This window comes from Nymphaea colorata, chromosome 2, assembly GCF_008831285.2.
Source record: "Nymphaea colorata isolate Beijing-Zhang1983 chromosome 2, ASM883128v2, whole genome shotgun sequence".
NCBI classification, from domain to species: domain Eukaryota; kingdom Viridiplantae; phylum Streptophyta; class Magnoliopsida; order Nymphaeales; family Nymphaeaceae; genus Nymphaea; species Nymphaea colorata.
The window spans coordinates 18,411,336-18,428,924 of record NC_045139.1 but is presented as its reverse complement, the minus strand read 5'-3'; the positions used below and the strand labels follow the sequence as shown (position 1 = coordinate 18,428,924).

The window sequence follows — 17,589 nt, the reverse complement described above, 5'->3', positions numbered from 1 at the left end:
CTAACAAGTCTGTAAATTTTTCAACTGGAACAAACAATGAAAGGAAGTTCAGTATTTCAATTATGTAAATAAAAGAAAGCTCACTGTTTCAATGAAGTAAATTTTATATTGTAAAATTACAAATAATGAAAGAAAGGACCATGAGGTGCATTTTCATAGGCGGTGAGCTACAAATTCCACCTCAAGTTCCCATCTACTTGATATAGTGGCTGGGCCAAGGAAAGCTTCATCAATAGTTGCAAAGGGTTCCCTTCACTCTTGCTGGTGCCTACACAAAATCTCATGGCCACATCACAGACATACAAGTAAGGCCAATCAATCGAAGGGAAAATGATAGCAGCATCTGGCCAAAGGATGCAAAGGACTTGCCATGCGAAAAGACTCCAGTTTGCCAGCCTGAGGACAGGCCAAGTCAGCAAGCTGAGAAGGAATCCCCTCTTGGCCAGAGGCCTGCCTGGACTCTTGGGGATTGTTTTTGATTTTTATTCTTACCATAGATAGGCAGAATGGATGTGCACGCTTGTTTGTTGTAGGATCTGACTCGCACATGCAAGCAAGAGTCACAGACGTTGTACTCCTCCATCAGGCAAGCTCCTAGCTTATCCACTTGTGCTCCGTGCAGCAGTTGCTTCGTTACCTGTCCTGATCTTCACCAACTACATGCTACCAACGACATGGCTCAAATCCCATGGGCATTGCTCCAGACAAGTCAAAGCTATAAGCTTGCAATGAGGTATTCCTGAGGGGCTATCCCGCTGTTCCCAAGAGAGTTTGGGCTTGGAGTTCGCTTCGAGCATGTCTGAGAAAATGATAAGAATTTCTCAAACAAAATGAACACAACACTTGCAAGATCATCGTAAATGTAGAAATATGTTGTCTATCTGCATTCCTAAGAGCATCAATAGACACTAGTTGCTTGCAATCACTCACCTGCGGGAAGGCTTGTACTTACTACATTCTTCCAAAGGATAAGTATCTTAGTTGTGCCATAGGCAACACCAATAGACCTGATAACCCGATAGCATCATTACTGCCAGTTAGAACACTCAAATTTACTCAAAACCTGAAAGGAAAAAACAAATGAGGAACAGAGTTCACATCTAATAAATTATAGCCAATTATATTCCTGCCTGAAGCATCAGAACAAAAAATTTGAACAACTTTATGTTGATAGGTATCGACATACGATTCATATAGCCAAGTGCTGGAAAGTCTAATTACTGTTCACTAGGTTCAGGGTTCAGGAGAAGGTGAGAAGGAAGAAGATAGAGGATCAAGAAAGGAAGGTAAGAAAGGAACACCAGACAGAACATTAGGTTGTAAGTTGTAACTCGGTTTGTTTTCGTGAAACATCTTTTGGACTTCTACATGACTGCAGTTGGCTAGACACGCCATGTCCATAACTAACTACCATCTCCATTAGAAGTTGGAAACCAGATCTTCAACTTATTCTTCCTTTATATATGTGAGAATCAACTAAACCTTGTGTAACAACCCGACCCATCGGGTTCTTACACCTTGGCCGATACAACAGCAGCGGCACATCCAGAATTCAGAAATTCTAAGCAGCAGTTCACCAACATACCTGACTGCACTTTTGTAAACTCTTTCCAAGACATGGGGCAAAGACACCCAACCTGTTGATAAAGTTTCATACATGAAAATGGAAGATCACATTGCACAAATAACTAAGTCACTAGGTAACAAAATCCAAACTAGGTGAAACAATAAGCAGAAGAATCCAGACTAAGAACATAAACTACTCATCTGCATGCACATGTACAAAGAATGCAAGGAAAAAAAGTTGCCAGCAAGCATGCCACGGGGGGGGGACCCTCTCTCTCTCTAGCACTACCTACCCTCACCGGCCCTGCCCTCTCTCTCTCTCTCCCTCCCTCCCTCTCTGGCCCTACCACCCTACCCTATGTCGCTGGCCCCACTCTCTCTCTCGCGACCTCTCTCTCGTTAGCTCCCTCCCTCTCTGGCCCACAGCCCAGGCCAGAGCCGGCCCCACCAGTGTTGTACGTATCGTACGATACGGAGCCGTATCATATCGAATGTAAAATATGATATGATACACCTCCCGTATCGTACATTTACGATACGGGCACCGTATTGTATGATACGACAACGATACAGCTACGATACGTTACGATACGATACAGGTACTATACGGTAATTTTTATTATTTTAAATTATTTTTGAGAATTTTTTATATTTTTTCTGATTATTTAAAAAAAACGATACGGTTACGATACTTTATGATATTTTACGATACAGTGTATCTTAAAGCCAGACCGATACGGCTTACGATACGCTTTTTACAACATTGGGCCCCACCCTCTCTCTCACGCCCTCTCTCTGGTCCACATGCAGGCCATTGCCGGCCCCACCCTCTCTCTCGCACGCTCTCTCTCGCTTGCTCTCTCGCTCCCTGCCCTGGCCCACAACACAGGCGATCGCCGACCCCGCCCTCTCTCTCGTGCCCTCTCCCTCGCTGGCTCCCTCCCTCCCTGGCCCACAGTGCAGGGAGTAAGCAGAACTAGGTAATGCCTTGTTTTTTCCATATGTTGTAGTATTGCTTGTTTTTGCTTTTTGTTTCCTACTTCCTTAAACAGTTTTTTTTTTTTTGATACATACTGTAATACATCTTCTCTTAAAGATGTAAGACACGAGTTGCTGCTCAGGAGGACTTCGTATGCTCAGAAATAATAAAAAAAGTTTTTTTTAGGGGTATTACATGATCAAGAACTCCACACTGCGCCATCAGCCTCCACTGCAGATAGGATCATTCTGCAGCACCATGAACCTTCTCCTGCTGTAGAAATTTAGTTTAAGATTTGTTGAATGTCCCCATCTCTGTCATATAGGTCTGCAAGCAGTCCTAGTCGTGTGCTCAGAAATAATAAAAAAAGTTTTTTTTTAGTGGTATTACATGATCAAGAACCCCACACTGGGCCATCGGCCTCCACTGCAGATAGGATCATTCTGCAGCGCCATGAACCTTCTCCTGCTGTAGAAATTTAGTTTAAGATTTGTTGAATGTCCCCATCTCTGTCATATAGGTCTGCAAGCAGTCCTAGTCGTCCACGGGTTAGGAGTAAAGGGGAGGGCTTTCGACCTCTTCTGTGGAAGAGTGTATCATCTTCTCTTTTTGTCATTGTTGCGGACAAAATTGTTTTGCTTGTTTTGATCTATTTCTCCGTTCATTTTTAGTTTTATTTGGGTATATACAATTAAGATATTCATGTTGGGTTCTCTCTGCCTTCCATTTTGTTTCCAGACCCCTTCTGTTATATTGCTCAAGCTTTTAGAGTAATTGTTAAGATTCAGAGGAATAGATTTTGAGGATTAGTCTTGTCAAGTTAGCTTGTTTCATAGAACTGTATGCGATCATCATAGCAGGACAAATGGGTTCTTATAGTACTTGAATCAAGATCAGTTGGTTTTGTTAGACTTCTGTTTTTCTGATCGTCAAGGTATGTAACACCGCCTAAGTAAGATGAATTGCAGCTTGTTTGAAACTTTTATGCATTTGCTATCTCTATGTCAATGAACGCAACCTCAAATTCCGCTTGAATCTTAGTGAAAAGTAAGCATGCATTTGAGCAAGTAGAATATGGATTTACTAAAATCTCAGAGTTGGTATTTTGTAGAACTTAGGAAAGAACCCAGTCTTGTTATAGTTGCAAGGTTTGGTGCGGCCTGACAAGTTAGATTGATTCGATCCCGGGCCTTGGACCACTCAAATTCAAGGGGAGGATCACAGCATCTGACTCTACTGAATTTTGGTGGTTTAATCAATTTTACAATGTCTTCTCTCTTACCCTCTCGTCGTTTGATGTAGTTTTTTCTTTGAACTAATCCAGGATGATAATGGGTACGTCCTTGGAAGGGCCTCTACCTCCTACCATTTCTGCTCTGAGGAGTTTGATCGAGCTGTAAGTGGAACTCCCCTTTCTTCTGAGCTCTTCCATTGAAATCTGATGCTATACCAAGAAACTAGATTGAGTCATTCCAATTTGTGTATTTTACATATATATGTTCTTTCAACTACCACTACAACTCTAAATTTCGACAGTTCATTTACAGTCTTACAAATCTTAGTTTTACATTCAGCAAATGGAGTGAACTACTTTTGCTTTGTCTTCAGGAGAATTAGCGAGTTACGTGGACCAAGTTCAAGCTTTCTACCTCTACAGAAGTTGCTATCTATGTCATGAAACACAACCTTAAATTCTGCTTGGAGTTTATAGTTGTATTTGTTTGCTATATTTTGAGTTGTGATATTTGTATATCCACCTTATGCTCACTGTTCACGTGACTGTAATAAAAATAGAGCACCTTATCTGTTTAGGACAGATCGCACTTTGTGCTAATGACACAATAATTATTAAATGTGTCGTAGGACAGGTCGCGCTTCACGTTCATGATGTGAGCACTTATATACGACATATGTTCACTTATATTATACTGTGGTTTGCAAATATTACCTAAAGTGTGTGAGTCTATATATATATATATATATATATATATATATATATATATATATATATATATATATATTATATGTATATAATATATAATATTATATGAATTATATATATAATATATTATACTTCATTGGATCGTTTGGCCCGCACCTGCTGGCTCTGCCCCTGATGCCACACACAATACACACACATAAAAAGCACACAAACAAGAGATTGACAATCAAACATATGGACCATTAAATCATGTCTACCTCATGCACTTTCTGAAAGCAGAAGATGTGACAATTTTTGTGTATTAGGGCATGCATGCACGGGTTGCAATATATTTTCATCTCAAGCTTCACACAGAACTAAATACACTCAAGAACATAGATGATAGATGGTGCACACGATTAATAATAATTAGCTACTGCTGTGTAATATAAGATAAGAAGACCAACCCTCTATAACACACTGTCACAAAATAATCATTGGAGAACTGTTCCTCAGCTTTAGTGAAAAGAAAAACAAAAACTTTTGTTTCCCAGTTAAGAACAGACACGACCATCTGGGTCTCTATATAAGACACGGCTAGGCCCTCCTGCTCAAAGTTTGGGTCGGGCTCCTCCAAGATGGTAAATGAGATAAACCTGGCATTGGTGACAGGCTCATCGTTATAAATGACAATGGCACAGAAACCATGCACTATTAAGGTTTTTTACAAGTACCGGTGTCGATACATTAAAAACATTACAAAGCTAAGGGCTTGAGCCCCTGTGCAAGAGCCAAGAGGTCACGTGTCTGACTCCATCTTTTCATTTTCAGTACTCTAATATGAAAAAAAATGCATAAGAAATTCATGCTTCATTCTGGTTCAGTGCTGGGCACACGTCAAGTCAAGCATGAGAACTTGAGCTAAAATGGGCTTGAGCTGGACCTTGACATTGAGAACGTCAAGTTCTAATTACAGAGTTTATAGAATAAACAAAAGATTCCACTTAAAATCAGCTCAATGAAGAACCAAACTGAGTAGTTGTTGTAATTTTGAATACTTATGCTAAACATCTAGTTTACTTGCATTCTATTTTGTCATGTTCTTAGTTTTTGGATTACTAAGGCACATAATAAATAATCCTATTCCTTGCATTAATGAATATTTCTATTGCTGCTCAAGTTAACAGTCCAGCATGCATTCAGAAACATTCATGGCATTAAATGTCCAAATTCTTTGTGGGTAAGACAGCATGCCTTGCTTACCTGTTTCTTTTTCTTTTCATTTGTTTCTTCTTGTTGGCATGTCTTAAAAAACAAAAAATGAAGGGTGACAAGAAATTGGAAGGTCATTTTTCAGGGGTTTGAGAAAGCACTCCATTATCATAATAAAGAAAGATGCAACTTATAAAATCATGAACATTGTACAGGTTTCAAAAGCTTTATAGCACTAAGAGCCGCTAGTTTTTTTTTTTAACTTGGTGCCTGAGACACAAAACGAACAGGGAACATGAGACCTAAAATTTTCATTTCACTCCCTTCCATAAATTCCCAAAGATCAAACTTAGGGGGAAGAAAATTACAAAAACTATTGACAAGAAAATCTTCATAAATGCGGAACAGGTCAACAATAAGCTTCAATATCTACTTGACAACCAAAAAGAAAGTTGACTGACCTTTTATTATTAGAGGTCTTGCTTTCTCAACCATGGTTGTGTAGATCATACCACATCCAGACTTTCAACCACCTGAGCAAGCAATCTCTGTGAGTACAAACTCCATGCTTTTGAGATATAAACATACAACACTGAGTTGACTTTAGGAGCAACTGTTCACGCAAGCAATCTTGACTGCATAATTCTGCAGCTTGAATGGTTACAGCACCCTCATAGTAACAACACATAATACATGAGCAAATCAATCAGGATATCATGTTATCAACAATAAAAGGAGTACCAAGAAAACATGAAAGGGACTTCTCCTTACCATTAGACACAACAAATTGGACGAAGTGGCACACAGTACAACGTACAGATCTCAGTGTGGACAAGCATATTATCTTCGAAACTGCACCTTTCTCGCCTTCCAGATTCCACGCTCTAAAACTGAGTGTGTTACTTTATCAGGCTGCACCCCCTTGACCAACATCTCATCGACAAGGTCTACAGCCTTATCCACAACCCCTTGATTAAAATAACCAGAGACCAAAGCTGTGTATGTCACCACATCAGGCATTAGACCTCTGTCCATCATTTCCTCAAAGAGAACAAGAGCATCATAAAGACAATCTGTCTTGCATCGCGCATCAATCAAAACAGTATAGCAAATCACGTCAGGTTTAATTCCCATTTCCTTCATTTCATCAAACAACACTGACGCCTTGGCAATGGCACCACGCTTCCTCTTCTTCAGTTCCTGAAGTTCACAACGTCGTTGCAAACTTTCTTTAAAGAAGCCATCAAGTAAAACTGTATATGTAATAACATCAGGTCTAAGACCCTTCCCTTTCATCTCTTTAAACAGATTGCATGCCTCTCGCAGGCAATTCACCTTGCAGTATCCATTTATTAATGTAGTATATGTTATGACATCGGGGCAGACACCACTCTCCACTAGTCGCTCATACAAAACCCAAGCCTTATTCATATGGCCCATTTGAGCAAGGGCCGCGATAAGAATGTTGTATATGATCTCGTCTGGCATGCAACCCATATCCATCATCAACTCAGTAACCATCAAAGCTTTCTCCACATCCCCGTTCTTGCACAGGACTTTGATTAATTTAGAACACATATTATAACTAGGCAGAGCTCGACGCTGGACCAGCCTCAGGAAAATCTCATAAGCTTCTGCACCTTGACCTTCGTCACAGTAGCCACTGATCATTGCAGCGAAGGTAGTCACGCATGGATTCAAACCCTTGTCAATCAACGCATTTAAAAACGCTTCTGCATCAGCTAACCTGCCACCTATACAAAGACCATCAATAACATTACTGTACGTAGCCATGTTTGGACTAAGGCCTTGCTCCAACATATGGTCTAGAAGTTTAAAGGCTTGTTCAACAAGTCCCTTCCTGCAAAAGCCATTGGCGAGCTTATTGTAAGTAACAACATCAGGAACGACACCCATTTGGGTCATACTAGTGAATACTTCCCAAGCATCACCAAGTTCACCAAGACGGCAGTACCCGCTAATGATGCTAGTGTAATTTACAACATCTGGAGTTATCCGTTTTCCTTTCATTTCATTCAACAGTGCTACAGCTGCTTCCATATTGCCCTGCTTGCAATAAGCATCAATCACAACATTATAAAGAACCTTATCCACAAAAAGGCCCGAATTCCTAAATCTGTGGAAGATATCCAGCGCCTCAGCCATAAGTCCAGCCCTAAAAAGGCTCTGGAGAAGGGAACTGATAACGACACAATTTGGTTTCACTCCTTTCAAGATCATCGTATCATGCAGAGACAGGGCTCTTTTTAAATCCCGTTTCCTACAGTACCCACCAATAATGGTGCTATAACTACAAATATCTGGAGTTATGCCATGGCTCTCCATATCATTCAGAATGAGTTCTGCTTCCTCCATTTTCAATTGGGTGCTCAGCCCGCGTATGACGGCATTATAACTAAAGGAATTCAGCAAGACGCCACCGTTCCTAAGCACCTTGAGCAGCTCATAACCGGACTCTGGATTTCCAGCTGAACACATCCCATCGATCAGCGTATTATAAGTAAAAGCATCTGGAGAAACACCAACTGTCTTCATTTCTTTCAATATATTAAATGCTTCCCCCAAATTTCCTTCTTTGCACAAAGATTTTACTATAAGCGTATACGTATAAACATTTTTCCCGATGCCCAGCCTCGTTACCTCATCGTATACAAATCTGGCTACCTCAATCTTACTATGGCTAATCAAAAAATTGATCAAGAAGTTGCAAGACCAAATATGAGGCAAACATCCACTGGTACCTGCGCGAGAAAAGGCTTCAACTGCTTCACCAATCATCCCACAATCTGCATATACTTTGATTATTACATCAACAACCTTAACTAAATCAACTGAACGACAATTCTCCTTCCTTACAAATTCAAAGACTGACCAAACATCAAATCCAAGTTTACCCGACGAAGAAACAAGCTCTGTAAACAGCCGGTGCAGTTTCTTTTCCAAACCTGAACCACACAAGATCTTCACAATCTCTGCATATGTAACAATGTCGTGACAAAATCCACAATCCTTTACATGATTGAAAAACGAAAGCGCGAAAATCGCATCACTTCGCAGGCTGTTTAGCATCCATGCAACTGTACAATGATCCAATCGACCAAGACTCCCATCGGGACGCAGTGTTTCCAAATGGGAAGCCGCTAAATTCTCAGAAAACCGATCGCCAGTCACCGTAGCTCGCTCTTCGACAGTGCAACAAAGGGCACTGACAGAGGAAAGACGAGCCGGGGAGGCCTTGCAATGAATAAGTGACTTCGAACGCGATATAATTTTGGTCGAAGACCACATAGGAGAGTTCCAGCATCTCCAGAGTATTAAATTACTACCACCACTAAGAATTTGGTATCTGAATCACCTTAGGAGGACAACACTAAACGGACGAAAGGGGAAGATGACAAGGCTTCATAAGCGTCAATATATGCACCAAAGAGGCTAGAGAGAGAAAAGGAGAGATCCTTGCAACAATGAAGGTCAGTGGCAAGGAGAGAATGCTCTCTCCCTCTCTCTCGCTCTTCGCTCGCTAGGGTTTACGGCGACATTTCTCTAAAACCCTACACGGTTGGCGCCATGTCTGATCGCCTTAAACGGCTGTGGGTTGGATCTCTACCACCGAACCAAATCTGGTTGTTTGGATCCGGAACAGTCCACAATTGCAAAAACTCTTACAATGGATGCGGACGAAATGGACACTTCAGAAACAGGGTGTGCTGGAACTTTACATTTTGATTCTTGTTCTTATTACGATTATGCTTTTCTATCAGAAGAAAAAGAAGAATGGTAGTCTATCCAAAAGGCCTGGTTGTAATTGTTCACCAAAATTTCGCAATATCATTCTGTGATGTACTAGAAAGAGTTACAAACGTTGTAACAAAAATGTTGGTCCCAATTACATCTTGAAGGTTAAGATCTCGCTTTTTCAATAAATCTAGAGATAATGTAAAGTTGTAGAAAAAAATTACGAGAAGAAACAGATAACGAAGTGATTTGTTCGAGCAAATAAATAAAATTTCTTTGTCGCAGCACAAGTCATGCGAATTCGATGTTACTTCCTAAATTCTTGAGACCGAACAAGATCGGAAGACTTTAGACCCATTGCGCTTTGAATCAGTCTATACAAAATGATCTAAAAAATAATGGTGTTGAGAATGCAAGCAGTGCTGGCAAGAATCTTAGCGGTTAACTAGGGAGCCTTTTATTAAAAACCGAGTCATTCGTGATCAGATCTTGATGGCTAATGAGCTTGTAGATTGGTTCACCAAGCCTAACCAGGAAGTTCTTTGCTTGGAGATGGATGTAGCGAAAGCGTATGAGAGTGTGTCGTGGGATTTCTTGGAACAGGGGCTGCTTCACTTGGGTTTTCATAAAGATTGGACAAGGAAGATCATGATTTCGGTGCTCATTAATGGGGGAGGAAGGTAGGAAATTTCAGGGAAGCAAGATGGAATTGAATTATCTCAAGAGATTTTACTATTCAGCTGGATCAGCTACGAAGAAAAATTATCACTATTATTATGTTTATTCTTTAAAAAAAAGGAAAGTATATATTAAAAATAAGAATAATGTATGACGTGAAACCCGTGGCCAATTTCGGGCTGATGTTTATAATACTTGTTTGGTTCCAAATAAGACGATTTCACATTTGTGCACAGTTGCGGGGACAGAAAATTATGGTTAAGGGCACTATTTATATAATTTTAAACTTTTAAGAGGCACCTGCTTGTAAATGAGAAAAGCAGCCATAAAGATTCAATACGAAAAGAAACACTTTTTGTGGGCCTGTGTGGGCAATTGCCCACACCGTACTCACACCTGTCTCCCCTGCTTGTGCATAATCTACCTTACGTTGATTTGTGTGTGTGTGTGTGTGTGTGTGAGAGAGAGAGAGAGAGGCGGGAGGAGAGAGGAGAGAGAACTAAGTGTACGAGAGAAATACATATAAAGAGGAGAGGGAAAAAATGGTGAGTCATGGTTGTTATTGTGCGTTAGTAACAAGGGCATGGATACCGGTCAATCCCAACTCTAGCAAAGAGTGCATTTTTATCATAAACAAAATTGCCAAGTACAACACTTTTACAAGTAAACGAGATGGTACAACTTTCGAAATGTCACATGAATGTCCAAGCAGCAAGCTGCAACAAGACGGAAGCACTTTCACAATGTTCAAATTGCAGCAAGCGTGTGGCATTCAGAACTTGCAGAGATCATCACTGCCAGACAAAAATTAAGCCCAATTGTCAGTTTGGAGGATTTCCTCAATGTGAGAGTGATTCAAAGTCAATCCAAAAGTCCATGTAGATGCATCTGGTTGATAGTTCTTGACCTGTAGAAAATGGCTCGGGGAACCTGTTGACAAGCATCTCAATTACTTCATAAAATGTAAGTGCAGATACTTCTAGCATTTTCACAATATCAAGTACTCTGTTACCTCGGATACGATAACATGAAATAAGAGGAAACATAGCAGTCTAAATACATACATGTAAGATGACAAATTAAGCTGAGTGGTGTGTTGACATTGCTCAGTGATGCCGCAGACAGAAACTGGTATTATTATATTCATCATTGACTATAAAGCACCAGACTCAAATATGTGATTAATATAGCCATTTGAAATTTGAAATAGTTGAAACCCTTTACTAATTAACTATTTCAGCTAGAATAACAATCAAGAAATCACCTCTGACTTTCTAATGTCAAGTTGTCAACTGAAGCTTCATAGAAACAGAGAAATGTTCCCTAACTGTTGTCAGCACCCAATTCAGGATGATGAATCAAATCACCCATAAACTACATGCCAGAAAAAAAGCACTAGAAAGTTGGGAGCATCAAATTTGGAAAAAGAAAAAAAAAATCCTTATCAGTGCAAGAGTTGGATGTGCTAAACCTAACACAAATAAACAACGATAAGAAATTCTGAAATTCAAGAACAAGAATCCTCCTTGGCTGCACAAGCAAGAATGCTGCTGCCAGCTTCCAACCATGACAGCAGCTACTGGCAGATGGACAGAGTCAGAGACATTCATGCAGCTCCATTTCTTGGCATTATGGTTGGAAAATGTAATTATAGGCAAGCTTAAACAGCTTATAAATAGAACAGAAAAAAATCATGTCATGTCATTGCATCCATTGCCAGAAAAAATGCTCCCTCCAAGACATTAATCATAAATTTGGTTATTACTTCAACAGACATTAGCAACATATGCCAGTTGAACATGAAAAGGGATAACACAGAACTTTGATTTAGGACACTTCAAGAACTGAATAAATAACGTGTTACTTACCCTAAGGTTTCCATATGTTTGAATGTGAATCAGCATAGAAACGAATACATGTGAATGATGAAAATAGCATCCATTTCCCAGGAGCTTCCTCTTTGATGATTGATGAATCGCATGTTTGATCTGCCATTTAGCTACATATTCAGTCACTGGTTGCATTCCCATCTAAATGCCAGTGTTCTTGAGAAGGAAGAATATCTGGAACCTTTTCTATATCATCTGATGGCTGATGCAAGAAAAACAATAACTGAGAACGGTGAACATCATAAATCATAATAAATCCACAAAGATAAGATTGCCTACAACATAAAATAACGTTCAGTAATGTAAAACAACAAAAAAGCTTCCCATTTTGATGAGCCAGAACAATACCCAGACAATAAATAAAATTATTCCATCACTCCCATAAACAGGAGGAAACAACTTACCTGCCATAGTTCTAAGAAACACCACAACAAAAAATCTAGAATCATAACCAAACAAAAGAGTTTTCCTGCCCAAGCGCCACATCTGTAGTACCTGTAGAATTGGAACAGAAATGAGAAGATGGAAACAAAAGAAAGATGCAATCCAACTAATGGCTAGACAGCATTGAGGATCAAGCTATTGCAAGAGAAGCATGATCAATGATACCGTGATAGGCGTTCTAGAAGATTTCCAGAACTGCAGTTCAATGTTGAATCATAAACAATCTTTGTTCTCCTTGCTACATCGTGCCAACTGTATAACTTTTGCACCTGAACTCAAATCCTCAAATATAATAAATATATTATAGTTAGAAGTGAGACAAAACATGCAAGTAAAAGGCAACCACAAAGAAAGTTCAATGGCTATTCAAATCTTATATTTCCATCTTAAGATATATTAAAAAATTTTGAAGGCTAACATGCTGCTACAGCAAATACAGAGGTAGCTCCTCTTCTTGGCTACTATACATGCTTTGTGAGCTTTCAGCAATGCTACCACTAGCATGGTTATGAATGACTTGGAACATGCTCAGTAGAGCAGAAGCCTCTGCAGATAGGCTCACCCGGCTGTGCATGGAATATGGATCTATCTCTGGAAGCATCTTGATGGCTTTACTTACTGCATCAACCATTTCACCAGGTATGGGATCTGCAAGCACAATCATGTCGTCTGGTAGAACCTGCATTTCCAGCAATGGAAGACAGAAAAAAAATGTAAATAATGTACACTGACATAAACCCATAAAGTAATAAATTGGAGGTAATGATAGCAAAGTAGTTTCTTACCTCTGGAACACCTCCAACCCTTGTGCTGACTGTAAGCAGGCCACAACTAGCAGCTTCTAGAATTGCTATGCAAAAAGCTTCAGTAAGGGAACTGTCATCAACAAAAATGCAAACAAGCAGAACCCATCACATATACATAAGCTGCTTGATAAGAACCAACTAATAGTTTGATACTCTAAAGTTCCACTATAAACTGCCAAGGAAATTCAAGCATATAGGGAACATAACACAGCAGTTGAACAGTTCAATGTAAAGGACGAAGTTTGATTTGTCAAAAACCTCAAGACTTCCCATGGAAAATCAACTTTGATGAAATGTCATGAGATAGGAACTTCGCAACTCTAACATATGCATGCCATGCATTCCTGTCAATTTAGGATGTGAGCATGCTAATCTACACATGTAATACACCACATACATAAACACTATCATATGTATGCATATGAAGAGATTTCATGTCCTTTACAAGGCACAAGTTCTTTAACAATACTTTTAATGAACTCCATGCTTGAAACTAATCTATTACTGCACATCTCACATGCATCAAAAGTTCAAAACCATACTTGCGAAGATGCATAATGATTCAATAGGTGGTAAACCTACACTTTTGCAGAAGTCTAAAAGAGAATTTTTTTTCAAACTATATCCCCGTCTCATTTGTGATGTACAAGGACACATCTACTTCTGTCTTCCCTAAAATCCCCTTAGCTTTCCTTAACTCGTCCAAATTTCCTTGCTTGATTAAAAAGCCCATTTCAGATCCTAATGATCTGTTAGCATATGACAAAATGATACTTCTATCTGCATCAACAAGGGCTGGAAGCTAAATAGAAAGGGAATGCTTTTGAGACAATTCACAAAAACTATAGCTTCACTAGCTTATACAAAATGAAAAATCAGATTTTAATTTCTATAGGTGCATACAAGAAACCGATCATAATGTGTGTGCGTGTGTGTGTGTTCATGTTTTCCTGTGTGTATGTGTGTGTATGAGAGAGCATTCAGGCTTACTTGGCAGTGGGATTGTCTTTTTTCATTGTAATGTGATGTTAGTCAAGTAGAAGTAACCTAATAGCAGTGTAACAGAAAGGTTAACATGTCGTAGCAGCAGAAAAGGTATCCATACTTTTAAGAATAACAGTAAGCCAAGAGCCTCATAGGCACAAGGTAGGGACTATGGGTTGGAAAAGGAAAATCTTGTCAGCTACAACAGGAATTAAAAATGAACAATACAAAGCTGCATCAGCAAGTCGACGTAAAAATATAAGAATGACTTTTATGACAATACAAGCAAAGAAACAGGCACAAAAAATTGAAAGAGGAGTCACCATGCATCTGTTCAGATGGTAGTTTCTTACCAAAACAACCCCTATAGTCCACAAACAATGACTAACAATTATGATTAAGTTGGCACAATGTCACAAAAATTAGCTGTCACAAGTTGAAAGAACTAATTTAGTGGAAAAGAAAAAGCAAAAACCATCACCCAACCAATATTACCTATTCAAGAAAATATGACCACGAACAAGGATAGATCGAACTTGTGCATGTGGTACTGCTCCCAACATTTCAACCCTGTCTTGTAAAGAGTGCTTCTCCCTCATCTCTTCCAATCTTACACGTTTAGGCCCATCTCCTCCAATTATAAAATAAACCTTAGAAGAAAAATTGGTGAACAAGAGTTACTTTAACTAGTTAAAGCTTCATATAGAAAGGTAAAGAAGGCTCCAGCCTCCAAGAAAGGCCATGAAAGCTATTTTTTCTATCCCAGCATTATATTTAATAACTTTAATTTATAGATGAGTACAAGCAAAAATGCTCATTTCAGGAGGATAAAATCAACTCTAGTAAGAATGAAAGCTGGACTTTGTCATCAAACTTATCAGATCTTGTAAAAGAATAAAGACTTCAGAAAGTGTTAGATTTCTCACTTTAGGGTGCAGTCGGCAGACTTCTGGTATAACCTCAACTAGCAGATCCACCCCTTTCCGATAAACTAGTCTGCTGACAACGACAATAATAATCTTGTCATTACTGAGTTTCTCTTTAGCAGGCTTGAACATAGCCGTGTCCACAGCATTGGGTACCACAAACACCTTGTCTGGGGGCAGGCATGAGCGCAGGACTGTATTCTCTTTGCTTGTGTGAGACACACATATGGCCTGACTAACATCTGCCAAAGTGAATTGCAGTACCTTGTTCATGTGGATGCTCCCAATATCAGCAAATCCACATAGCGAATGGTCAGTAAACACGACCTTAAAGCCCATCGTTCTTGCATGCATTAAAGCCTCGTGACAAAGAGTTGAGAATGCCTGATGCCCGTGCACTATGGATATTCTCTCACGAATGAGTATTGTTCTTAAAATTGGAAAGGTCCCGTAAAATGTGGGCAGTGTGTTTTGCATCAGAAATGGCTTCCAAGGTATATAATAGACCTTTAAACCACCAGTCATATACCGAACACCAGAACGTGATCCATAGGCATGTGTCAACACTACCACCTAAATTTATCGACCACATCAAAAATCAGAGATGCAAAATAAACGAGAATTCATGACAAATCGTATGAAAACAACATGGACAACATTTGGCGTGCTATTCATGAGTAACACAATACGACCATCAGTTCCTGTCAACGAGGACGCTAAAAAGGCATGAATGTTCAACCTTTCACAAATGATAATCAAAGGGTTCAATCCTTGAATGTAGAAAGGAAAGAGTTACACAATGCTGTTTCATGAGTATATCCAACCTTGTGTCCAAGCTCAAGCAAGCATTGCGAGAGATAGTAGATATGGCTCTCCACACCACCAAAGTTAGGAAAAAAAAAATCTGACACCATCAGAACCCTATGCTTGGTTGGTTCATCCATTGTACGTCCGGGAAGAGTTCCTGCAATTTATCAGGTCAAAACTATGCAGATTCGTCGCTAAAGAAATGCGAGAACATGGAAAAAGTTGCACATCAATCACGATCAAATAAACTTTTCAAATTCAGGGCACTATAAAGGAACAAAACAAAAATACAAACAGACAACAAAAACATAACTCCAACTGGGCTGTTGATCCCGACAATCGCGCCATTGATACCCGTAAGGATCACATGAAATTCGAAATCCATTTTTTCGCATAATATGAGAAAACATCGTCGTGTTCGTTCTTTCCTCCTATAAAGTATGTGCCTAAGATCCAATAGAACGTGATCTGCTGATGACTAAACAGATACAGAAGAATGGTCCCATGGGCGATCATGCGTGTACGATTCCTCGAAAAAGGAAAAAAAAAAAGGCCTACAGTTTTCCCCAGAAAATCAATTGCCAACACGTTAAGCGAGAATTCCAATAATTCCGCGAAATTGACAAGGATTTCTCGAAATTTTAGTAGGAAGAAGGGGACGAGAGAAAAGATGGGATTTACCTGTACGAGGTTGGGACACCTAGACCTTAATTTTATGAAGACGGAGGAGTGATGGAAGTATACGCCGTCGACTTTCGCCGCAGGATAAATGCTCCATCGGCAGCATTCCGTCGCCGTAGGAAGCAGTGCTAGGCAGATCCAAAACCACCATGGCCGGGGAAGTTTTCCCTCTGCTGTCAATGGAGCGGGAAAAAGGGTTGGATATCTTCTGGATATTTGATTTGAATCTGATCTGAGTAAAAAATGAGGTCTGTAATAGTGAGTATTCGGGTGGATCTAGACTTTACTCAAACTCGACTTGTTCAAATTTTTTGGATTATAATAAAATCCAACATTCTTAATAATATACGTCAGATATTTATCAGATCAAATTGGGATGTCAAATTCGGATCCAGATTTAATTGTGAAACTACATATATAATCTGCATTCAGATAGTAATTGAATCCAAATTTCGTATCCAACTAAATGGTTTGAAATTTGAATAACTAATCGAATATCTCCAAATCCATTGACATCCCTAACTAGGATTGAGATCTGCATGCATATTATATTCAAAATTACCCATCAAAAACTAGGTCCAGTAAAGATCATCCAGATAAAATTAGCCCGTTTCGGCCCATATCAAAATAGGCCCAATATTCAGTTTCACGGTGTTAATTTGTTTGCAGTTCATTGTAGATCTAGACTTGGATCTCACGGTTCACTTAGATCTAGACTTGGGTCTCACAGGTTTCAGCCCGGAGATTCATCCACCTTGCAACACAACCAAGTCTGAGTTTTTCTATCCAAGCAAGAACCTTCCCAACAACTTCGCTCATCAATCGCTGATTAGGGGTGCAAAATATTGGGTACAGTTTATATCCAATATTGAAATAGTAAGTTCTATCATGGATCTGACAAGTTGAGATATGGCAGAGCTGAAACAAATCCAGAACCTGC

General features: G+C 39.5%; 2 protein-coding genes across 5 annotated transcripts; both read right to left on the bottom strand.

Moving 5' to 3' along the window:
* Nucleotides 1–37: 37 nt before the first annotated feature.
* LOC116247938 (pentatricopeptide repeat-containing protein At2g26790, mitochondrial-like) lies at nt 38–9,263 on the bottom strand. Of its 4 annotated transcripts, none has more exons than XM_031620406.2 (5): nt 6,450–9,263; nt 6,140–6,348; nt 1,586–1,637; nt 931–1,063; nt 38–799 (listed from the first exon to the last, which is right to left on the bottom strand). In XM_031620406.2, the coding sequence occupies exon 1, from the start codon at nt 8,985–8,987 to the stop codon at nt 6,519–6,521; it is 2,469 nt and encodes an 822-aa protein (XP_031476266.1). In that variant the 5' UTR covers nt 8,988–9,263; the 3' UTR covers nt 38–799; nt 931–1,063; nt 1,586–1,637; nt 6,140–6,348; nt 6,450–6,518. The 4 variants fall into 4 exon arrangements, with proteins under 4 accessions (XP_031476266.1, XP_031476268.1, XP_031476265.1 ...); XM_031620408.2 differs by having other exon boundaries at nt 931–1,007; XM_031620405.2 differs by having other exon boundaries at nt 6,140–6,211.
* Nucleotides 9,264–10,719: 1,456 nt separating this feature from the next.
* Nucleotides 10,720–16,846, bottom strand: LOC116246915 (phosphatidylinositol N-acetylglucosaminyltransferase subunit A). Its single transcript, XM_031618833.2, has 10 exons — nt 16,650–16,846; nt 15,986–16,125; nt 15,162–15,734; nt 14,731–14,885; nt 13,231–13,321; nt 13,008–13,124; nt 12,611–12,714; nt 12,406–12,496; nt 11,981–12,203; nt 10,720–11,042 (listed from the first exon to the last, which is right to left on the bottom strand). Exons 2-9 carry the CDS (start codon nt 16,103–16,105, stop codon nt 12,120–12,122), a joined length of 1,335 nt encoding a protein of 444 aa, XP_031474693.1. The 5' UTR covers nt 16,106–16,125; nt 16,650–16,846; the 3' UTR covers nt 10,720–11,042; nt 11,981–12,119.
* Nucleotides 16,847–17,589: the final 743 nt, after the last annotated feature.

Excerpts from the sequence above, each read along its gene's own strand:
- LOC116246915 (XM_031618833.2), bottom strand. The coding sequence starts at position 16,105 with ATGGATGAACCAACCAAGCATAGGGTTCTGATGGTGTCAGATTTTTTT. Across the intron at positions 14,886-15,161 it reads TCTGCCGACTGCACCCTAAA|GTTTATTTTATAATTGGAGG; the intron begins GTGAGAAATCTA and ends TTTTCTTCTAAG. Across the intron at positions 13,322-14,730 it reads GGTCATATTTTCTTGAATAG|TTCCCTTACTGAAGCTTTTT; the intron begins GTAATATTGGTT and ends TGTTGATGACAG.
- LOC116247938 (XM_031620406.2), bottom strand. The coding sequence starts at position 8,987 with ATGTGGTCTTCGACCAAAATTATATCGCGTTCGAAGTCACTTATTCAT.